At 37.9% G+C, this 25419-nt stretch overlaps 1 protein-coding gene across 2 annotated transcripts in view; it reads right to left on the reverse strand.

Moving 5' to 3' along the window:
* Nucleotides 1-343: 343 nt before the first annotated feature.
* SOX30 (SRY-box transcription factor 30) overlaps nucleotides 344-25419 on the reverse strand; it is a 54101-nt gene continuing 29025 nt past the window's right edge. The window contains exon 5 of one of the 2 annotated variants that reach the window (XM_049874217.1): nucleotides 344-725. In XM_049874217.1, the coding sequence (XP_049730174.1) occupies nucleotides 344-725 (382 nt within the window). The remainder of the gene's footprint in view (nucleotides 726-25419) is intronic. The other variant, XM_049874218.1, reaches the window with a different exon arrangement.

The raw sequence follows: 25419 nt of genomic DNA on the forward strand, positions 1-25419 counted from the left end.
TAAATCACACTTGTCTTACCAAATCTATGCCCTTTCCCCTCACATAAACTTGTGAGGATTTGGTATTTTGCACGTTTCAAAATAAAGTAATGATAATACACGTGAATGCAAATTTCAGTCATAAAAATAAATTACCTCATATCTTAAATATTCTTATGATGAAACATTAGGGCTCCCGTTTCACTAATCAAAACTTTATGAAGATAAAAATTGCATTTGGTTTTGACTCCTTGAATCACAGCTGAAAACTCTTAGCAAAGCATTCTAGGCTTTTTTTCTCACACCAACTGACCCAAAATATATTTTAAGAAATGTTTATTTTCTGTGCATATTTGTCTTAAAATTATAAATTCCTGAGCACTTTTTCTTCTTCCTCCTCATCACTGTCAGTGACATTGACTTGCTGGATGCTAGAGGGAGTTGACGTTGGGGCTGTGAAGACATTCTCCAAGACTCCAATGTCCAGCTGAGGCACGGGATTTAAGTATTCTTCCCCACTGTGGCTATGACTATTATAGTAAGCGGTCCCATCCAGGCTCTCACAACTCCGAGAACCTTCACTGTGTGTGCGTTCATCTGGGTAGTCTCTAAAAGGATAGTCTCTATTTAAAGCTGAAAAGATAGCCTCATGTTTTTGGTACCTGTCTTCATAATAACCAAGGCATTCTGGCATTGAACTTGGAAAATTTCCATAGCCAAAAGGAGGCCGACTATAAGGGCACGTGCTGCAGCAGAAAGAAATAAAAAAAGGAATTAGATCAGACCTTGCCCACATAACGCTGCATACAGACTACCTGAGCAAGTTAACTGCATCCTCTTTGGGGCCTGGAAAGTTCCCAAGATTCTTTCTGCAACCACTTCATGCATTCATCTGCTCTTTTTCCCCACCTACACTAAAGTGGCAGAGTAAGCTTGTGACTTAAATACTCACCAGGACTCTTATCTAGTATCAGCCTCAGGCTTCTTACTTTTTGACAGCCTCGATAAAGAAAAATTGCTAATCTCGGCCTTTCTATGATGATGCCTCACAGGTTTTGGAAATGCAGGCATGTGTTCTACTAGGCCAAGAGTAGACACTTGGGGGGAGTGCAATATTTGTTCTTGCTGGCATCTGAAAAGAAGCTCATGGGGTAAAATGCATAGGTTGAAATCAAGGGTTTCTGAATATTGGGGTAGGGCGTTACTGGACAGAAGATGACAACTTAATTTTTCAACTGCCATTCAATAATAGAGTTGAAAACACTCTTACCAGCAGAAAGAGCAAAACTGATCGATATTAAACTGTGGTTTTAAGGGTCATTTCCAAATTTCATTTTGGAGGCCAAGAATTTGAAGAAAGAAAAAGATTACTTTGCTGTTTTATAAATTGGTGATTAAAAAAAAAAAAAACAAATCCCAAAATGCTGACATTCAAACCCATTCATCAATGGTTTAACAAAACAAAACAATATTATCCTCCCCTTCAAAGGCACGAAACAGGAATCCCAAAAGGAGGTATAGAAAAGTTCAGTCAAAAGCTCCCTGGGCTCAGAGACTCCACCTAGTGACAGATAATATAAACATAATGGTCATGTTCATTATAAAAGACCATGCCAAGTTGAATATTCATACTCCCATTTAAAAAAAAAAAAAGTCAACTGTGTTTCCTGACCTTTAAAAACATAAGTATGATTGAATATTAGACTATTATCTCAAACTGTCTGATAACATGAGGTGTCTTCAATGGTTTGGTGTCCCACACCCAAATCTTTAAGCGCTAGGTACCTTCCCAAAGTCAAAGTTTCTAAAATTTTTTAGGTTTTCCTTCCTATGATACATCCTAATTCAGGCATTTTTCTATTGTTGTAAAAATATATAGATAGCATACCAAAACCCAAACCTATTGCCTTGGAGTCTATTCTGACTCATAGCAACCCTATAGGACACAGCATAGCTGCCAGATAGAATTTCCAAGTAGCAGCTGATGGATTCGAACTGCCAACCTTTTGGTAAGCAGCCAAGCTCTTAACCACTGCGCCCCCAGCTCTCCACAGTGACCTGATATGACAGAGTAAAACTTTCCCCATAGGGTTTGCTGGGTAGTAATGCAGACTTCCACATCTTTCTCTTGCAGAGCAGCTGGTGGGTTTGAGCCGCTGACCTTTTGGTTAGCAGCTAAGTGCTTAACCGCTGTGCAACCAGGGCTCCTATATATAATATGGCATTTGCCAATTTAACATTTTTCATGTATACAATTCATTGAGCTCAATCATGTTGTGCAACCATCCGATATCCTTTGCCAAATTCAGGCACTTTTAATTCAATACGTGTGTCCTGAATATGTTGTGCTTCCAGCTCCTATGACTTTGCTCATACAACCTCCCCCACCTGTAGGCCTCCTTATCCTTTGAATTCCACAGATTTTTTAAGGAGGATACTCACACTTATTTCATCCATAAGGCCCTCACGTCAGCTAGAAGTAATTCCCTCAGTAAACAATTTTTTAGGACTCAATGCATGCAAGATACTATGCAAGGTTTGGTGAAGAATTAAAAAAAAAAAAAGAAATCTAGGTATGTACTAAACGTGCTAAAATCTATAAGGCCAGCATCATATCACCATACAGATGTGGTAAAGACAAGTTAGTGTTATGTCCAGAGAACAAAAGGACCAATTAAGACAAGGGTGATCCTAGAAGGTCACACGGATGAAACTATAGAAGCATCATGGTGTAGTGAGAAAAGCATCAATTAGAATTATCAGAATAATAATATCAGCCAACATGTAATAATCATTTACTATGTTTTCTAGACATTGGGCTAAGGAGTTTATATGTTGTCTCGATTGCTCCTCTGAACAACCCTATGAGATAGACACTATAAATAGCTCCACTTTACAGATAGGGAACAGAGCCTTAAAGAGGTTAAGTAAGTAAATCGTAAAACAGGATCAGGCACTCCAACTCCAGAACTTGTTCTTCTAACCATCAGGCCACACTAACTGGGCACTAGTTCCAGTTGCACCATGTACAAACCTGGTAACTTTAAGTAAATCATAATTTATCTGAGCCTTGGGTCCTTCTTATTTAAAACCAGAATAATATTGCCTGTTTTACCAACTTCACAGGTCTGTCATGAAGAGCTCAGGAAAGGATATGTAAGAGTACTCTGACAGCTAAAAGCACCATTTCAATGTAAGTCTTACAAGAAATTCCATATTAAATGATTTATTCATAACAGCACACATATTTGTACATTTTGCTTTTATTTTCTAAAGAATGCAAAGGTAGAATAAATTCTAATAAAAATGGCTACCTATATGGGATGGTAACGAAGTACGAAAGAGACAGGGATAGAAGCTAGCTTTCTGAACGTATCTTGTATTATGGTTTTTACTTTGAAATCATGTAAATACTGTACACAATTTTAAAACAAATTTAATTTAAAAAATGCTTAATAATTGAAAGAAAACAAATATCCTCACAACTGGACCAATAAGCAACATCATGATAAATGAGAAAAGACCGAAGTTGTCACAGATTTCATTTTACTTGGATCCACTATCAACACCCATGGAAGCAACAGTCAAGCAACACACTGCATTGGGCAAATCTTTTGCAAAAGGCCTCTTTAAAGTGTTAAAAACCAAAGATGTCACTTTAAGGATAAAGAAATGCCTGACCCAAGCCATGGTGTTTTCAATCACCTCACATACATGTAAAAGCTAGACAGTGAATAAGGAAGACCGAAGAATTGACGCCTTTGAGTCATGGTGTTGGCAAAGAATGCTGAATATACCATGGACTGTCAGAAGAATGAACAAGTCTGTCTTGGAAGCAGTACAGCCAGAATGTTCTTTAGAAGCAAGCATGGAGAGACTTGGTCTCATGTACTTTGGACAGGTTATCAGGAGGGACCAGTCCCTAAAGAAGGACATCATGTTTGGTAAAGTGGAGGGTCAGCGAAAAAGAGGAAGACGCTCAGCAAGATGGATTGACACTGTGTCTGCAACAATAGGCTCAAGCATAACAATGATCATGAGGATGGTGTAGGGCCACTCTGAGTTGGAACCGACTCAATGGCACCTAACAACTATAACAACAATAATTGAAAGCAAATAGAAACAAATGAACCTAAGTTTATATCAAGTTGTAGTAAGTTAACTACACAGAGAATTATTTCAAGATAATTTATATCTAGTATTTTTATTGTATCTTCCTGGTAAGATATATCCTAAAGAGAAAAGGATCATAAACAAATCTTAAACTTAAGTAGTATTATTGCTAGTGATATCGCTGCTTTGAAACTATTGATATTGTTGTCCTGGAACTATTCTCTCTCTACACATACATACATACATATATACAAATATACATATAAATATAGAAAAAAAATGTAGAGTAGGATAAAATAAATAAGTAATTATGCTGTTATCATTAGGAACCAAGAGTTTAGCTTGAGGGAAAAGATACAAGTATATAATATAAAATCAAACAACTTAATTTAAAATTCTGCATTATTAAAATTATTTCGGAAATATCAATATAAACTTAATTTCTTTTCCTGTTTTTAAGAAAATACATATTTTCTAACATATTCCACTGAAATGACTAGACACTATGTTAATTCATAAGCAATAAGCATCCCTATTTCCCAAAATGTGGTTTCTAAATACCACCTCCACCAACAGGAAATAGGGCTTCTGGGTAAAATGGTCCAGGTCTGGGATATCTAACCGAGTCTCAGATAGATAATGAACAAGATGAGCCTGGGACATATTGTGCCAGAAAGCAAAAACGTTATCAAAGATTAAGGACACATGAACCAATAGATAGCCACCTGGTCAAAAAAGGGATAATTTGAGCATCTAAAAAATAGTAAATAAATAATGACTGCAATGTACTAAAACACATCAAACCTATAAAAATCCACTTGTTCATAATGATACTCCCAAAACAAAATAAAGCTCATTGAACTCATTGATAAGGGGAAAGATTCAAGTATTTATCCTGCCCTTCCTGTACTTCAGAATAACAAATAATTGACAAGGGAGTGTTTTTCTTCATAAAAGAATTCTAGCTAATAAATTAAGACGAAATATCAAATCAGAAAATCATCATTTTACAATTCCATGGATTTAGACTAAGCTACTAAAATCATTAGGTTGGTATTTCTCAACCTTAGATGATTATTAGAATCACCTGGGAAAACTTTTTTTTTTTTTTAATTCTTGTAACAATATAAACAGCTCATGTTAATGGTAAAGGAATAACTCAGAAAAGGAGGGTAAGGATAGTTGCACAACTCAAAGAATGTGATCAATGTCACTGAACTGTATTTTCGAAATTTTTGAATTAGGGCAGTTCAAATCCACCAGGTGCTCCTTGGAAACCCTATGGGGCAGTTCTACTCTGTCCTATAGGGTCGCTATGAGTCGGAATCAACTCGACGGCACTGGGGTTGGGTTGAATTAGGGTATGTTTTGTTGTGTACATTTTCAACAACATCAACAAAAAATAAATTTATATAGATAGATAGCACCACATTTGCCAATTCAACATTTTTCATGTATACAATTCAGTGAGATCAATTACATCAATCATTGTGCAATCATCACCAACGTCCTTTGCCAAATTTTTCATCCCCACAAGAAAAAAAAAAAAACTCAGTGCTTCCTAAACAGTATCTCCTCCCCTAGCCCCACCCCCTCTTCCTTCCTCCCCTGGTAACTACTATTAAACTCTAACTTCTATATATTTACCTTTTCAGTATACTTCATATTAGCAAGATCATACAGTATTTGTCCTTTTGTGATGATCTTATTTCACTCACTGTAATGTATTCAAGGTTCATTCATGTTGTAGCATGAATCAGAACTTTGATTGGGAAAAATTTTAATGAATGCTGTTGCCCAGGCCCTACCCCAAAGATTCTGATTTACTTAACCTGGGGTAGGGCTGGGCATTATTTTTTTTTTTAAGCCCTTCAAGTGATGCTACTGTGCAGTCAAGAATTGAGAAATATTGCTTTAAGTAAAAGGTTGATGGGAAACTTATAATCAGGCTGATAACACCTGAACCCACAATCATTCTTAAAAATTACTATAATATAGAAAAACAGATTTTATGTACCCCTGTTGTAATATAATACAAAGTACACAGCACCATCTTTGAGGTATAATTGCCAAAAAATAAAAGAAATTGGATCTGAATCTAATTGAGCTTCCAGATCTAACTACCACTTCTCACAGGAAAAATGGGTGATAGGGGAATATATCACATAATACTACAAGGATATACTAAGCCAAATCCAGGATGTGGATAATTCCTCATTTCTTCAATAAATACATGACATTAAAAAATAATAATAATAAAAGATAAGGAACTGTTGTAGAGTAAAAGAGGCTTAAGATACATAATTAAAGCCAATGTGTGTGCCTTGCTTGGTCCTGAATTGTAAAGACAGTTCAAGACAACCAAGGAAAATTAAACACAAACTGGTTATCGGGTGATAATCAGGAATTATTCATTTTTAATGAATGGTAGGTGATCATTTTTTCAAGTCCTTAACTAGTAAATATACATAGTGATATGTTTACAGGTGAAATTCATTGTCAGTGATTCACTTTAAAATCCTCAAAACCCTCCCCCCTAAAAAGTAGGGGGAAACAGATGAACCAAGGATAGCAAAAATGTTGATAATTGTTGAAGCTGGGTGATGAGTGCGTGGGGATTCATTATACTGTTCCCTTGCTTTTGTATATAAAAAATTCCATAACAAAATGGTAAATAAAACCAAAATAAAATATTCATGAGAGATAAAAAAGCAAGCTTCCCTTCTATGATGTATACCTTGCTTGGTCCTGATTTATACAACCAATTGTAAAACGACAATTTTGAGACAACCAAGGAAAATTAAACACCAACTGGTTATTGGATGATAATCAGCAAGCTTCCCCTCTATTCTTTCCCTATATTCTCTTCAGGATTCAGTCCTTTGCTTGTTGCTCTTGATATAATTGCTCTACTGCAGTTGGCAGCATGGTCACCTTCAGCCCCAGAAGGGGCTGCCTAAGTGTGTCAGGGACTCCATTTCCCTTCTCTGAGAATGCCCAGCATCCTGGGATATGCAGGTACAAAATGACCACACATGGATCTGGGCATTCCTTCTTCCCCTTGCATTAACCTGAAGTGCTCTGACCTACAGAGTTAAGAGTTTGTGTTGTCTTATTTTGTTCCAAAACGAAATGTATCCTGAACCATGGGCCTGTAGCTATTGGGTTAGTAAAGAGCTCAGGGAAAGGCAATCGATAACTTTCGAAAGCTGGTGAGTTGTTATGCCACAAAACCAGTTGCCATCAAGTTGTCTCCAACTTGTGTGTTAAGCTCCATGTGTGTCACAGTAGAACTGTTATCCGTAGGGTTTTTTATGGCTGATTTTTTGGAATTAGATCGCCATGGCTTTCTTCTAAGGCACCTCTGGCTGGACTTGAACCTCCAATCTTTTGGTTAGCAGTAGAGGATGTTAACCTTTTGCGCCACCCAGGAACTCTGAGTATCGTACACAGTCCAGCAAATAGGTGCCATGGACAAGTGCTGAATGTATCTCGGAATGTGAAAATCACAAAGTACAGTATTACGACCTCTTTAAAGATCTATGCTTTTAATACTATCTTTAAACATTCCTATAAATAGAAATGCACAAAATTAAGCATGCCTAGTTCAATGGACTTGAAATACAACCAGGGTTCTATGGTAAATAGAATAATGGCTCCCCAAAATATCCTAATCCCTGAACGTATGACTATGTTATTTTACCTGGCAAACTATGATTTCTAAAGGAGATTTTGCAGATGTGAATAAACTAAAGATCTTGAAACGGAAAGATTATCCCGGATTATTGGGGTGGGCCCAAATGCAATCACCAGGGTCCTTATAAGAGGGAGGCAGGAGTGTCAGAGGCAGAGAAGGAGATGCGACAATAGAAACAGAGGTAAGATCGATTTGGGGGTAGAACCACAAGCCAAGGAATGCAGGTGGTCTCTAGAACCTGGAAAAGGCAAAAAAAAAAAAAAAAAAAACCAGATTCTCATCTATAGCTTCCAGAAAAAACACAGTCCTACCCACAACTTGATTTTAGCCCATGTAGTGGGTCTGAGGACTTGAAGCACTTACTGATGAAGATCAAACACTACAGCATTCAGTATGGACCATATCTCAACATAAAGAAAGCAAAAATCCTCACAACTGGACCAATAAGCAACATCATGATAAACGGAGAAAAGACTGAAGTTGTCAAGGATTTCATTTTACTTGAATCCACAATCAATGCCTAAGGAAGCTGCAGTCAAGAAATCAAAAGATGCATTGTATTAGGCGAATCTGTTGCAAAAGCCCTCTTTGAAGTGTTAAAAAGCAAAGATGTCACTTTAAGGACTAAGACATGCCTGTCCCAAGCCATGGTGTTTTCAATTGTGTCATATGCATGCAAAAGCTGGACAATGAATAAGGAAGACCGAAGAAGAATTGATGCCTTTGAATTACGGTGTTGGTGAAGAATATTGAATATACCATGGACTGTCAGAAAAATGAACAAATTTTTCTTGGAAGAAGTACAGCCAGACGCTCCTTAGAAGCAAGAATGGTGAGACTTTATCTCACATACTTTGGACACGTTATCAGGAGGGACCAGTCCCTGTAGAAGGACGTCATGCTTGGTAAAGTACAGGGTCAGTGAAAAAAAGGAAGACCCTCAACGAGATGGATGGACATAGGGGCTGCAACAATGGATTCAAGCATAACAATGATTGTGACGATGGCACAGCACTGGGCAGTGCTTCATTCTGCTGTACATAGGGTCACTATGAGTCGGAACCAACTTGATGGCAGCTAACAACGGTATGTTGAACAATGTCCTCCCAAAACTGACGTCTATCCCAAATCTCAGAATGTGATCTTACTTGGAAATAGGATCTTTGCAGATGTAACTAGTTAAGATGAGGAAATACTGTATTAAATTGGACCCTGAATCCAATGACTGTTGTCCTTATAAGAGGAGACACACACACAAGGAAGAAGGAAGAAGGCCATGTGATGACAGGCAGAGACTGGAGTGATGTAGCCATAAACTAAAGGACATCAAGGATTGCTGGGAGCCACCAGGTGCTAAGAAAAGACAAGGAAGGATTCTTCCCTAGAGCCTTCAGAGGGAGCATGGGCCTGCTGACTCCTCGATTTAGAACTTCTAGCCTCCAGAAACGTGAGAGAATAAATTTCTGTGCTTTAACTCACCAAGTTTGTGGTAATTTGTTATAGCAGCTGTAGGAAACTAATACAACCCAGAAGCACATTTCAGACTTCTGACTTCCACAACTGTAGGATAATAAATTTATATTGTTTAAGCCACTAAGTTTGTGGTAATGTGTTACAATAGTAGTAGGAAACTAACTCAGGTTCAATTTAAATTTTAGTTTTGTATCAATCCTAAAAGAAACCGTACATAATTTAGAATCTGAATTGCTTAAAATGATAAATTGCATATATGCAACTGCTTAAAACGATAAAGTCCATCCTGCAGACTCCAAACAGGAGCTTGTGTACTTCTTCTGTTTATATGGATGGCTTTACTTCTCCTTTTCACTTTCTGGCAGTTAGGATCAGAGGTAGCTTTCTTGTTCTCTGAGGTCTTAGCCTACTTCTAGAAGAACTTGCCACATGTATTCTTGTCCTCATTTGCAGCTTAAAAACCCACTGCCACTGAGTGGATTCCAACTCATAGCGACCCTATAGGACAGAGTAGTACTGCCCCATAGGTTTTCCAAGCACCGCCTGGTGGATTTGAACTGCCGATCTTTTGGTTGGCAGCCATAGCACTTAACCACTATGCCACCAGGGTTTGCAGCTTACAAACCAAAATTAGAAGGCTGCATGGAGTGGGCAACAGTACAGATGTGGAAGAATGTAGTTGAAATGCTTGCTGTATTCTGTATCATCATCTGACAAGTCTCCAGCAAAGATCCACTCCCCCCAAAACCAGCATCCGACAGACCAATTGCTCTATCTTAACATTTGCCAGTAAGGTGCTGAATGTAGCTCCTTCCTTTGAATTCCATTCCCTTTAAATTTTTGAGACTTAGGTCGTTCTTTTTATTGTTTAGACTATGAGGTTTGATCTAGGGCAACATCCCTTTTTGAAAAGCTCCAAGAAAGTCTATAAATTCCCTAAAATATACAATTTTACTGTGGTGTGTGAGTGTGTGGGTTCATATATTCATCAGTTGGTGGGCATTTGGGTTGTTTTCGTGTTTTGAATGTTATGAACAATGCTGATATGAACCTTTATTTACAAGTTTTTGTTTAATCATATGTTTTCGATTCTCTTTAGTATATATCCAGAAGTGGAATTTGGAATTGCTGGGTCATATGGTAATACTGTGTTTAAAAGTTTCAGAAAATGCCAAACTTTTTCTGAAGTGGCTGCACCATTTTTCATTCCCACCAGCAATGTATGAGAGTTCAGATATCTCCACATCCTCGCCAACTTGTTACTATCTGTCTTTTTTATTATAGCCATACTAATGGGTGTGGAATAGTATCTCACTGTGGTTTTGATTTTAATTTCCCTAAAAGTTTTTTTTTTTTTTTTAATGATTAACAAGGAGTCCCTGCGCGGTGCAAATGGTTAACATGCTAGTCCACCTAAAGGCACCTTGGAAGAAAGTCCTCATGATCCAGTTCTGGAAAATTGGCTATTGAAAACTCAATGGAGCACAGTTCTACTCTGACACATAGGGGGTCACCATGTGTTGCAATCAACTTGATGGCAGCTTTTTTTTTTTTTTTTTTAAATAATGTTGAGCACTTTTTCATGTGGTTACTGGCCATGTAAGATACTGGCCATATCTTTTTTGAAGAATTGTCTGTTTGGAGTCTCTGAGCATCTTAAAATTGGGTTACATGTCTTTTTATGGTTGAGTTCTGAGAGTTCTTTGTATGTTCTAGATACGAGTCCCTTATCAGATATATGATTTGAAAATATTATCTCCCATTCTGCAAGTTTTCTTTTCACTTTCATTTTGATGAAGTCCAATTTATCTCTTTTGTTGCTTGTGCTTTTTGTGTTATATCTAAGAACTCACTGACAAATTCAAGGTTCTAAAGATTTACCCCTGTCTTCTTTTAAGAGTTTTATGGTTTTAGCTCTTTGATCCATTTTGAGTTGATTTTTGTATATAGTGTGAAGTAAGGGTTCAACTTCTTTTACAGGTGGATATCCAGTTGTCCCAGCATCATTCATTAAAAAAACATTCTTTCCCCATTGAATGGTCTTGGCACATCTGTTGAAAATCAATTGGCCATAGATTTATGGGTTTATTTCTGGACTCTCGATTCTATTCCATTGATCTATATGTCTACCCTTATGCCAGTACCACACTGTTTTGATACTGTACCTTTGTAGTAAGTGTTGAAATCAAAACAAGCAAGTCCTTTGACTTTGTTCTTTTTCAAGATTATTTGGCTATTTAAGGTCCCCTGCAATTCCATATGAATTTTAGGAACAGCTTTTCAATCTCTGGAGTAAAACAGTGCATTGGAACTTTCAAGAGGGATTACATTGAATCTGTTGAACACTTTGGGAAGTACTGTGATCTTATCAATATTAGCTCTTCCAATCCATAAATACAGTTGTTTTTCCACTAATTTAGATCTTCTTTAATATCTTTCAAGGATGTTTTGTGGTTTTCAGCATACAAGTCTCATATCTCCTTGGTTGAATTTATTGCTAGGTACTTAATTCTTTTTGATGGATTTGTAAATAGAATTGTTTTCTTAATTTCCCTTTTGGATTTTTCATTGCAAGTGTATAGAAATGTACTGATTTTTGTGTATTGATCTTGTACTTTGCTGAATTCAGTTGTTGGGTCTAATAATTTTTGTGGATTCTTTCGGATTTTCCATATATAGGATTGTGTCATCTGTTAACAGAAATAGTTTTACTTCTTTCTTTCCTATTTGGTTACCTTTTATTTCTTTTTCTCGCCTCATTTCTCTGGCTAGAATTTATAGTACATGTTGAACAGAAGTGATAAAAGTGGGCATCCTTGTCTTGTTCCTGACTTTTGGGGGAAGGCTTTCAGTCTTTTACCATTGAGTATCATGTTAGCTCTGGATTTTCATAAAGGTCCTTTATCATGTTAAGGAAGTTCCCTTCTATTCCCAGTTTGAGTGTTTTACAATGAAAGAATGTTGGATTTTGTCAAATGTTTTTTCTACATCAACTGAGATGATTATGCATGTGTGTTTTCCCCTTCATTCTATTAATATCATACGTTATATCAATTAATTTTCAAGTGTTAAACCACCCTTTCTGCCCTAGAATAAATCACGGTTGGTCATGGTATATAATCTTTTTAATATGCTGCTAAATTTGGTTTGCTAGTATCTTGCATCTATATTCACAAGTTATATTGCTCTAATCTTTTCTTTTGGTGTCTTTATCTGGCTCAAAGAATGTGATAGGAAGTGTTCCCTCCATTTCTATTTTTCAAAATAATTAAAAAAGAATTGGTGTATATTCTTTAAATATATGGAAAAGCTCACCACTAAAGCCATCTGGCTCTGGGCTTTTCTTTGTTGGGAGACTTTTGATTACTGATTCAGTATCTTCACTTGTTAAAATGTATGTTAAGATCTTCTATTTTTTTCTTGGGTCAATATTGGTAATTTGTATGTTTATAGGGATTTGTCCATTTCATCTAGGTTATCTAGCTTGTTGGCAGACAGTTGTTCATAGTATTCTCTTTTAATCCTTTTTTTCATTTCTGCAAGGTCAGTAATAATGTCCCCACTTTCACTTCTGATTTTAGTAAGTGAATCTTCTTTTTTTTGTCATTCTAGCTAAACGTTTGTGATTTTTTTGATCATTTCAAGGAATCTACTTTTGGTCTTGTTGATTCTCTTTTTCTATTCTTTATTTCATTTATCTCTGCTTTAATTTTTATTATTTCCTTCCTTCAGCTACCTTGGAGGTTTTTTCATACTCTTCTTTTTTTCTAGCTCCTAAGCCCTGGTGGTGCAGTGGTTAAGAGCTCAGCTGCTAACCATAAGGTTGGCAGTTCGGATCCACTTCTTGGAAACCCTATGGGGCAGTTCTACTCTGCCCTATAGGGTCGCTATGAATCAGAATCGACTTGGCAGCAATATGTTTTTGGGGTTTAAGGTATAAAGTTAAGTTGTTGATTTGAGATCTTTCTTTTTAATGTATGCATTGATAGCTATAAATTTTCCTCTGAGCACTGTTTTCCCTACTTCCAAGTTCTGCTATGTTGTATTTTATTTTTATGCATCTCAAGGTATTTTCTTGTTTCCATTGTGATTTCTTTTTGACTCATTGGTTATTAAGAGTGTGCTAATTTATACGTATTTGTGCATTTTCTGTTTTTCTATTATTGATTTCTAATTTCATTCCACTGCTGTTGGAGAGGACCCCTTTTATGAGTTCAGTCTTTTAAAATTTATTGATGCTTACTTTGTGACCTAACATATGGTCTATCTTAGAAAATGTTCCATGTGCACTTGAGAAGAAAATGTATTCTGCTGCTGTTGGGTAGAGTGTTCTATATATGTCCGTTAGGTCTAATGTTGTTCACATCTTCTATTTTCTTATTGATCTTTATCCATTACAGGATGAATGTTGATCTATCCATTATTTAAAGTGGAGTATGGGAATATCCCACCATTTGTCTGTCAGTTTGTCATACTGTGGTATCTTGTGTGTTGCTGTGATGCTGAAAACTACGCCACTGATACCATAAGTAACAACAGGGTAACCCACAGAGGGGAGCATTTCAGTGGAGCCTCCAGATTAAGACAGACTAGGAAGAAATACCTGACAATCCTCTTCTGGGGGGAAAAAAAAGCCAGTGAAAATTTTGTGGAGAGCAGCACAACATTGTCTGATTTAGTTCTGGGAAATGAGGCCCTCAGGTAGAAAGACACTCAAAATATGACTGGGAAGAGCTGCCTCCTCAAAGTGGAGTCAACCTTAATGATGTAGAAGGAGTAAAGCTTTTGGAATCTTCATTTGCTGCTGTCAGAGACTCAAAGTGAGAAGAAACAGCAGCAAACATCCATTAATAATTGGAACGTGGAATGTACAAAGTATTAATCAGAGAACACTGGAATCTCTTAAAAATGAAAAGGAACACTTGAAAGAGATATCCTAGGCATTTGGGAGCTGAAAAGGACTGGCCATTTTGAATAGGACAATCATGTGGTCTACTATGCCAGCAATGACCAACTAAAGAGAAACAGTATCACATTTGTTGTCAAAAAATAAATTTTGAGATCTGTCTTGAAGTACAGTGCTGTCAGTGATAAGATAATATCCATAGACCTATAAGGAAGACCATTTTAATAAGACTGTTATTCAAATTTACACACCAACCACTAATGTCAAAGATGAAGAAATTAAAGATTTTTACCAACTTCTCCAGTTTGAAATTGATAAAACATGCTATCAAGATTAATTGATAAGTACTGGTGATTGGAATTGAAAAGTTAGAAGTGAAGAAGGATCCAGTAGTTGGAAACTATGGCCTTGGTGACCAAAATGACACTAGACATCACATGATAGAATTTTGCAAGACCAAAGACCTATTCATTGGAAATACCTTTTTTAAACAACATAAACAGTTACTATACACAAGGACTTCCCTGGATGGAATACACAGGAATCAAATTGACCACATTTGTGGAAAGACACAATGGAGAAGCCTAATATCATCAGTCAGAACAAGGCCAGGAGCCAAATGCAGAATAGATTATCACTTTCTCATATGAAAATTCAAGCTGAAGCTGAATAAAAGTAAAATCAAATCCATGAGAGCCAAATTACAATCTTGAGTATATCCCATCTGAAGTTAGGGACCACCTCAAGAATAAATTTGATGTACTGAGCACTAATGACTGAAGACCAGAAGAGTTATGTGGGATGACATCAAGGACATTAATACATGAAGAAATGAAAAGATCATTAAAAAGACAAGAAGAAAGAAAAGACAAAAATGGATATTAGAAGAGACTCTGAAACTTGCTCTTGAACACAGAGTAGCTAAAGTGAAGAGAAGAAATGAGGAAGTAAAAGAGCTGAACCGAAGATTTCAAACGGTGGCTCAAGAAGACAAAGTAAAATAGTATAATGACATGTGCAAAGACCTGGAGTTATAAAACCAAAAGGGTAGAATACACTAGACATTTCTCAAGTTGAAAGAACTGAAGGAAAAATTCAAGCCTCAGGTTGCAATACTGAAGGATTCTTTGGGCAAAAAAATGGAACGGCACAGGAAGCATCAAAAGAACATGTAAGGAATACACAGAGCAAATGTACCAAAATGAATTCGTCAATGTTCAACCATTTCAGCAGGTAGCATATGATCAAGAACCGATGGCACTGAAGGAAGAAGCCCAAGCTGCACAGAAGGCATTGGCAAAAAAACAAGACTCCAGGAATTGACAGAATACCAATTGAGATACTTCAGCAAACAGATGCAATGCTGGAAATGCTCACTCAACTAGGCAAAGAGATATAGAAGACAGCTACCGAGCCAACAGATTGGAAGAGATCCATATTTGCACCCATTCTAAAGAAAGGCGATTCAACAAAGTGTGGAAATTAAAGAACAATATCACTAATATCATATGCAAGTAGAATTTTGCTGAAGGTAATTCAAAAAAGGTTGCAGCATTACATCAACAGGGAGCTGCTAGAAATTCAAGCCAGGTTCAGAAGAGGTGGGTGGAACAAGTGATATCATTGCTCATGTCAGATGGATCTTGGCTGAAAGCAGAGAATACCAGAAAGATGTTTACCAGTCTTTTATTGACTGCAAAGGCATACAACTGCGTGGACCATAGCAAATTATGGATAACATTGTGAGGAATGGGAATTCCAGAAAACTTAATTATGCTCATGTGGAACCTCTACATAGACCAAGAGTCAGTCCTATGAACAGAACAAGAGGATACTGTGTGGTTTAAAATTGGAAAAGGTATGTGTCAGGGTTGTATCCTTCCACCATGAGTAAATAATCCAAGAAGCTGAACTATATGAAGAAGAATATGGCATCAGGATTGGAGGTAGACTCATTAATGACATAACGATAAGCAGATAACACAACCTTGCATGCTGAAAGTGAGAGGTCTTGAAGCACTTATGATGAAGATCAAAGACTACAGCCTTCAGTATGAATTACATCTCAACAGAAAGAAAATCCTGACAACTGGATCAATAAGCAACATCACGATAAAGAGAGAAAAGATTGAAGTTGTCAAAGATGTCATTTTACTTGGATCCACAATCATTGCCCATGGAAGCAGCAGTCAAAAAATCAAATGACATACTGCAATGGGCAAATCTGCTGCAAAAGACCTCTTTAAATTTTTAAAAAGCAAATGTCACTTTGACGACTAAGGTGCACCTGACCCAAGCCATGACATTTTCAATTCTTTTATATGCATGAGAAAGTTGGACAATGAATAAGGAAGACCAAAGAAGAATTGATGCTTTTAAATTATGGTGTTGGTGAAGAATATTGAATATACCATGGACTGCCAGAAGAAATGAACAAATATATCTTGGAAGAAATATAGCCAGAATGCTCTTTAGAAGTGAGTATGGCGAGACTTCGTCTCATGTACTTTGGACATGTTATCAGGAAGGACCAGTCCCTGGAGAAGAACAACATGCTTGGTAAAGTGGAGGGTCAATGAAAAAGAGGAAAGCCCTCAATGGAATGGGCTGACACGGTGGCTGCAACAATGGGCTCAGACACAGCAACGTGTCCTTAATATCATTCCACAGCTCATCTGGTCTGTCATTAGTGTTCGGTGCATCAAATCTATTCTTGAGATGGTCTCCAAATTCAGGTGGTATATACTCAAGGTCATAATTTGGCTTTCATGGGCTTGTTTTAATTTTTTTCAGCTTCAACTTGAACTTGCACATGAGAAATTGGTACTTGTTCTGTAGTCAGCCCTTGGTCTTGTTCTAATTGATGATATCGAGCTTCTCCATCATGTAGTCGATTTGACTCCTGTGTATTTCATCTGCTGAGTTTCATGTGTAGAGTCACTGTTTATGTCATTGAAAAAAGGTATTTACAAGGAATAAGTCGTTGGTTTTGGGGAAAAAATTCTATCATGCGATCTCTGGCGTCGTTTCTATTACCAAGGCCATATTTTCCAACTACCAATACTTCATTTCCAACTTTTGCATTCCAATCACCAATAATTATCTGTGCATCTTGACTGCATGTTTTACCAATTTCAGACTGAAGAAGTGGGTAAAAATATTCAATTTCTTTATCTTTGGCATTCATGTTTGGTATGTAAATTTGAATAACAGTCATATTAAATAGTCTTCCTTATAGGCATATGGATATTATCCTATCACTGTACTTCAGGGTAGATCTTGAAATGTTCTTTTTGATCATGAATGTGATTCCATTCCTCTTCAATTTGTCATTCTTGGCATAACAGACCATATGATTATCTGATTCAAAATGCCAATACAGGTCCATTTCAGCTCACTAATGCCTAGGATATCAATCTTTATATGTTCCATTTCATTTTTTTTTTATAATTAATTTTTATTAAGCTTCAAGTGAACATTTACAATTCCGATCAGTCTGTCACATGTAGGTTTACATACATCTTACTCCCTTTTCCCACTTGCTCTCCCCCTATTGAGTCAGCCCTTACAGTCTCTCATTTCGTGCCAATTTTGCCATCTTCCCTCTCTCTCTATCTTCCCATCCCCCCTCCAGTCAAGAGCTGCCAACACACTCTCCAGTGTCCACCTGATTTAATTAGCTCACTCTTCATCAGCATCTCTCTCCCCACCACTGACCAGTCCTTTTCATGCCTGATGATTTGTCTTCAGGGATGGTTCCTGTCCTGTGCCATCAGAAGTTCTGGGGAGCATTGTCTCTGGGAATCCTCTAGTCACAATCATACCATTAGGTATGGTCTTTTCATGAGAATTTGGGGTCTATATCCCATTGGTCTCCTGCTCCCTCAGGAGTTGTCTGTTGTGCTCCCTGACAGGGCAGACATCGATTGTGGCCGGGCACCAACTAGTTCTTCTGGTCTCAGGATAATGTAGGTCTCTGGTTCATGTGGCCCTTTCTGTCTCTTGGGTTCTTAGTTGTCGTGTGACCTTGGTGTTCTTCCTTTGCCTTTGCTCCAGGTGGGTTGAGACCAATTGATGTATCTTAGATGGCCGCTTGTTGGCATTTAGGACCCCAGGCGCCACAATTCAAAGTGGTATGCAGAATGTTTTCATAATAGAATTATTTTGCCCATTGACTTAGAAGTCCCCTCAAACCATGTTCCCCAGACCCCAGCCCCTGCTCCGCTGACCTTTGAAGCTTTCATTTTATCCCGGAAACCTCTTTGCTTTTAGTCCAGTCCAATTAGGCTGACCTTCCTTGTATTGAGTGTTGTCTTTCCCTTCACCCGAAGCAGTTCTTATCTACAGATTCATCAATAAAAAGCCCTCTCCCTCCCTCCCTCCCTCCCCCCTTTGTAACCACAAAAGTATGTGTTCTTCTCCGTTTTTTCTATTTCTCAAGATCTTATAATAGTGGCCTTATACAATATTTGTCCTTTTGCAACTGACTCATTTCGCTCAGCATAATGCCTTCCAGATTCCTCCATGTTATGAAATGTTTCAGAGATTCGTCACTGTTCTTTATCGATGCGTAGTATTCCATTGTGTGAATATACCACAATTTATTTACCCATTCATCCGTTGACGGACATCTTGGTTGCTTCCAGCTTTTTGCTATTGTAAACAGAGCTGCAATAAACATGGGCGTGCATATATCTGTTCGTGTGAAGGCTCTTGTATCTCTAGGGTATATTCCGAGGAGTGGGATTTCTGGGTTGTATGGTAGTTCTATTTCTAACTGTTTAAGATAACGCCAGATAGATTTCCAAAGTGGTTGTACCATTTTACAATCCCACCAGCAGTGTATGAGTGTTCCAATTTCTCCACAGCCTCTCCAACATTTATTATTTTGTGTTTTTTGGATTAATGCCAGTCTAGTTGATGTGAGATGGAATCTCATCGTAGTTTTAATTTGCATTTCTCTAATGGCTAATGATCGGGAGCATTTTCTCATGTATCTGTTGGCTGCCTGAATATCTTCTTTAGTGAAATGTGTGTTCATATCCTTTGCCCACTTCTTGATTGGGTTGTTTGTCTTTTTGTGGTTGAGTTTTGACAGAATCATGTAGATTTTAGAGATCAGGCGCTGGTCTGAGATGTCATAGCTGAATATTCTTTCCCAGTCTGTAGGTGGTCTTTTAACTCTTTTGGTGAAGTCTTTAGATGAGCATAGGTGTTTGATTTTTAGGAGCTCCCAGTTATCGGGTTTCTCTTCATCATTTTTGGTAATGTTTTGTATTCTGTTTATGCCCTGTATTAGGGCTCCTAGGGTTGATCCTATTTTTTCTTCCATTTCATTTTTGATGACTTCCAATTTTCCTAGATTCATACTTCATATATTTCACTTTCCAATTATTAATGGATGTCTGCAGTTGTTTCTTCCCATTTTGAGTCATACCACATCAGCAACTGAAGGTCCCCAAAACTCTACTCCACCCACGTCATTAAGGTCAACTCTGTTTTGAGGAGACAGCTCTTCCCCGGTTGTATTTTGGGTGCTTTCCAACCCAAGGTGCTCATCTTCTAGCATTACATCAGACAATGTTCTGCTGCTATTCATAAAGTTTTCACTGGCCAGTTGTTTTATTTTTTAGAAGTAGATTGCCAAGTCTTTCTTCCTAGTCTTAGCCTGGAAGCTCTGCTGAAAGCCATCCACCATGGGTGACCCTGCTGGTATTTGAAATACCAGTGGCATAACTTCCAGCATCACAGTAACCCACCAGACATCACACTATGACAAACTGACAGATGAGTGGTGGATATTTAAAATACTTGATTTAAAGACTTAGTCAAGTAAGTCCAATGTCTTGGCTTTCTGAGGGACTATTTCTGTTCATTTCTTTTTTTCCTGTAGATTCACCATATTTTCTTGCTTCTTTTTATGGGTCATAATTTCTTAATGAAAACTGAGCATTTTAAATACTATCATGTGGTACCTCTAGAAACCAAATCTTCCTCCCACCCCCCAGCATTTTTTCTTTGTTTGTTTTGGGTTGTGGCTTTTTGGTTAGTGACTTTTCCAAAGTAATTTTGTAAGGACTGTATTTTTTGTTGTATGAAGTCACTGAAGTCTCTGGTTAGTTTAATAGTCAGCTAGTGATTTAACATATATTTCCTTAAACATATGGAGCCAAAAACAGAATGCAATAGAGTGAAATAATTTTATTTAATTGTTTCTTTAGTTTTTTTTTAATTAAAATTAAACGTCATTTCTGATCAGCACCTGACCTCTAAAATCTACATGATACTGCAAAAACTCAACTGCAAAAAGACAAATAACCCAATTAAAAAATGGGCAAAAGATATGAACACGCACTTCACTAAAGAAGATATTCAGTTAGCTAACAGATACATGAGGAAATGCTCACGATCATTAGCCATTAGAGAAATGCAAATCAAAACTACAATGAGATACCATCTTATTCCAACAAGGCTGGCATTAATCCAAAAAACACAAAACAATAAATGTTGGAGAGGCTGTGGAGAGATTGGAACACTTATATACTGCTGGTGGGAATGTCAAATGGTACAACTCCTTTGGAAATCGATTTGGTGCTTCTTTCAAAAGCTAGAAATAGAACTACCATACAATCCAGCAATCCCATTCCTTGGAATATATCCTAGAGAAATAAGAGCCTTTACGTGAACACCCATGTTCATTGCAGCACTGTTTACAATAGCAAAAAGATGGAAGCAACCAAGGTGCCCATCAATGGATGAATGAATAAATAAAGTATGGTATATTCACACAATGGAATATTACAAATTGATAAAGAACAGTGCGGAATCTGTGAAACATTTCATAACACGGAGGAATCTGGAAGGCATTATGCTGAGTGAAATTAGTCAGTTGCAAAAGGACAAATATTGTATAAGACCACTATTATAAGAACTGGAGAAATAGTTTAAACAGAGAAGAAAATATTCTTTAATGGTTATGAGGGGGGGAGGGAGGGAGATATTCATTAATTATATAATAGATAGGAACTACTTTAGGTGACAGGAAACACAACACAAATACAGGCGACGTCAGCACAACTGAACTAAACCAAAAGCAAAGAAGTTTCCTGAATAAACTGAATGCTTCAAAGGCCAGCGTAGCAGGGGCGGGGGTTTGGGGACCATGGTTTCAGGGGACATCTAAGTCAATTGGCGTAATAAAATCTATTAAGAAAACATTCTGCATCTCACCTTGGAGAGGCATATGGGGTCTTAAATGCTAACAAGCAGCCATCTAAGATGCATCAATTGGTCTCAACCCACCTGGATCAAAGGAGAATGAAGAACACCAAGGACACAAGGTAATTATGAGCCCAAAAGACAGAAAGGGCCACATAAACCAGAGACTATATCATCCTGAGACCAGAAGAGCTAGATGGTGCCCAGCTACACCTGATGACCGCCCTGACAGGGAACACAAGGAGAACCCGTGAGGGAGCAGGAGAGCAGTGGGATGCAGACCCCAAATTCTCATAAAAAGACCAGACTTAATGGTCTGACTGAGACTGGAGGGACCCTGGTGGTCATGGCCCCCAAACAATATTGATAGGTATAAAAGGAAAGTCTAGCTTTTTCTACTGCCCAGCTGCCCTATCTTCTCTCCCAAGTGAACACTGCTTAACCTTAAAAGTAACCACCATCAGTAGTTTCATATTATGTCTTTAGAAATATATACATAAATATATGTATACATACACACATATATACACACATATTAGCATTCTAGCATTTGTATATCTTTTAATCAGTCAACCATTTGATAAGTTTATTCATTTATCTATTCATGCAAAGAATATTTATCGAGAACCTATTCTATGCCAGCAGAATTTTGTGCTGCCATGCAATGAATTACTTAATATGGCTCTTCTAATCACAGTCTTTGTGACTCACACACAACGACTGAGCGAGACTATACAAATAAGGTAAATGAAACCCTAATGAAGAGATTGGTCAGTTTTGCCATCCAAAAATAAAAACCAAGCCCAGTGCCGTCGAGCTGATTCCGACTCATAGCGACCCTAGAGGACAGAGTAGAACTGCCCCATAGAGTTCCCAAGGAGTGCCTGGCAGCTTTGAACTGCTGACCTCTTGGTTAGCAGCCGTAGCACTTAACCACTACACCACCAGGGTTTCCTTTCAGCTAGGCTTAAAATGAGCCATGTCAGATGCAGGAGGAGAGGACCTCACTATCACAAGAAAGAAGAGCCAGGAGTGTAGTGTGTCCTTTAGAGCTGGGATCCCTGCACCTAGAGAAGCTCCTGAGACCAGAAGACAGAGAGAGCGAGAGCTGTAACACTGATGACAGCAAGAAGCAGTGGTAGAGAAACAATGGCAAGAGAGACAAGCAAGAGATGGAGCAGTGGGATTCCCGGCCCATGGAGCAAGAAAGCTGAGTGCTTTTGGCCAGCAGATTTGCTGCAGGAGTTGGGTGGGTCCAGGCATTTGGTTGAGCTAGGACTTTGCTAACCCACGGAGCTAGAACTGAGCACCTTTGGGCTGAGGCTTACTACCGGAGTCGAGTGTCCCTGGTAGTTATTGGCAAAGCTAAAAGAGCTTTGTAACACTCGCCTGAGCAGGGCAGAGGCTGAGGGGCCAGAGAGAGAGGCTTGCCTGCAGGCAGGGCTCATAAGGGGGTGTGCTGATCAAAGAACTGTATCCTGAGCATTCCTGAACCTGAATTGTAACTTGTTACTTCCCTGATAAACCACATAACTGTGAGTATGGTCTGTGAGTTCTGTGTGGCCATCACAATGAATTATCAAACTCAACAGAGAAGTAGAGAGTGGGAGAGATGATCAGTGTCAAATTGGTAAAGGTGGCAGAGAGAGGAGGTATGTCTGATCTTTGCCTCATAGAAATCAGCCTTGATTCTTCTTCTCCCCTTGTAAAATTAGAGAAGGTCAGACACCTCCACCAGGGCATTTTTACATGTGCCCTGGGGATGTATCAGTGAACAAAACAGCAAACAGAAGCTGAAAAGAGACAAGAACATTCCCCCAGAGCCAACAGAGACAGAAAGCCTCGCCCTAGATCCAGTGCCCTGAATTTCTGTTCGTTAAAGCTGCTCACTTGTGGTGGTTGCTGTTACAGCAAACTTGTTGCCCTTGAGTCAATTCCAACTCACAGCAACCCTACAAGGACAGTGTAGAACTGCCCTAGAGGGTTTCCAAGACTGTAATCTTTACAGAAGCAGACTGCCATATCTTTCTCCCGTGGTGCAATTGGTGGGTTCAAACCACCAACCAGTTTTTTGGTTAGCAGTCAAGTGCTTAACCACTGTGCCACCAGGGCTCCTCTCTGTTATAGCAGATAGATAACTGCTATAGATAACCAAGACACTGGTTCTCTTCATTTGTTACTATGGATTCAAATTACCTTATGATGTCATTTCCCTACTCTAAAACAACTTTGCTTCCACCCACTTCCTTTGTGCTGTTATTATCAAATATGTTACATTTCTATATGTTATAGGAAAACCAATACAATTATATACATATTGTTTTATACAATGGCTTTTTAAATGAGTTAAGAGAAAGGGAAGACATATGTATTTACCCAGTCTTTTATAATTACCTATTTACCTTTACTGGTGCTCTTTATTCTATGGGGCAGTTTTACTCTGTCCTATAGGGTCTCTATGAGTTGGAATCGACTCAACAGCAATGGGTTTGTTTGTTTTTTGGTGTTCTTTGTATGCGTGTGTGTATATTCCAATTACTGTCAAGGATCACTTGCTCTCAGTCTGAAGAACTCCCTTTAGTATTTCTTGTAATGGGGGTCTGCTAGCATCAAACTCTCTCAGTTTTTGATTATCTAGGAATGTATTTTGCCTTCATTTTTGATAGATACCTTCACTAAGATATACGATTCTTTGTTGAAAGTTGTTTTTTTTTTTTTTTTCCTTCAGCATTTTGACTGTCTTCTGGCTTTCTGGTCTCCATTGTTTCTAGTGAGAAGTCAGTTGTTAATCTCACTGGAGTTCCCTTTTAAGTAACAAGTTGTTTGTCTCCCACTGGTTTCAAGGTTTTCTCCTTATCTTTGGCAGTAAGCATTTTTACTATGATATGTCTGGCTATAGGTTTCTTTGCATTTATCCTACTTGGGGTTTGTTCCTTCCTAAATGTGAAGATTAATGATTTTTATCAAATTTGGAAAGCATTGATTCATTCTTTTTTCTAATATTTTTTCTTCTTTCTCTCTCTTCTTGCCTTCTGGTACTCCCATTACACAAATGTTGGTACACATAATGGTGTTCCACATATCTCAGATGGTCTGTTCATTTTTCTTCATTCTTTTTTCTATTTCTGTTCTTCAGATTGCATAAGCTCTGTCAGTCTATCTTCAAGTATGCTGACTCTTCTGCCAGTTCAATTCTACTGTTGACCCCTTCTAATGAATTTTTCATTTTGGTTATTGTACTTTTCATTTTCAAAATTTCTACTTGTTTCTTTTTATAATATTTATATCCTTATTGATATTCCCAATCTGACAAGTTATTGTCATCATAATTTCATTTACTGCTTCAATAATTGTTTCCTTTAGCTCTTTAAACATATTTATAATGACTTTGAAGTCAATTCCAATATCTGGGCCCTCTCACAGGCAGTTTCTACCCCCATCCTTCTACCCCCACTCCCTGTGTGTAGATCACACTTTTTTGTTTCTTTGCATATCTCATAACTTTTTGTTGAAAAATGGACATTTTAGGTAATATATTGTAGCAACTCTAGATGCTGATTTTCTTCCCCCTCTTAGAGGTTTGTTTTGTTGCTATTTGCATGCTTATTATTTAGGGATTTGGCTAGACTATTTTGTTGTTGTTGTTGTTAGGTGCTGTCAAGTTGATTCTGACTCATAGTGACCCTATGCACAACAGAATGAAACAATTTCCAGTCCTGTGCCATCCTCACAATTGTTGCTATACTTGAGCCCATTGTTGCAGCCAGTGTATCAATCCATCTCGTTGAGGGTCTTCCTTTTTTTTTTTTGCTGACCCTCTATTTTACCAAGCATGATGTCCTTCTCCAGGGATTGATTCTTCCTAATAACATGTCCAAAGTATGTGAGCTGTGGTCTCACCATCCTTGCTTCTAAGGAACATTCTGGTTGTACTTGTTCCAAGACAAGACTATTTTAGTGACACCTATTTCCTGTGTCTGTCAGTTTGTAGTACTGTGGGGGCTTGTGTGTTGCTGTGATGCTGGAAGGTATG

Source organism: Elephas maximus, chromosome 2 (genome assembly GCF_024166365.1).
Source record: "Elephas maximus indicus isolate mEleMax1 chromosome 2, mEleMax1 primary haplotype, whole genome shotgun sequence".
Lineage (NCBI taxonomy): Eukaryota > Metazoa > Chordata > Mammalia > Proboscidea > Elephantidae > Elephas > Elephas maximus.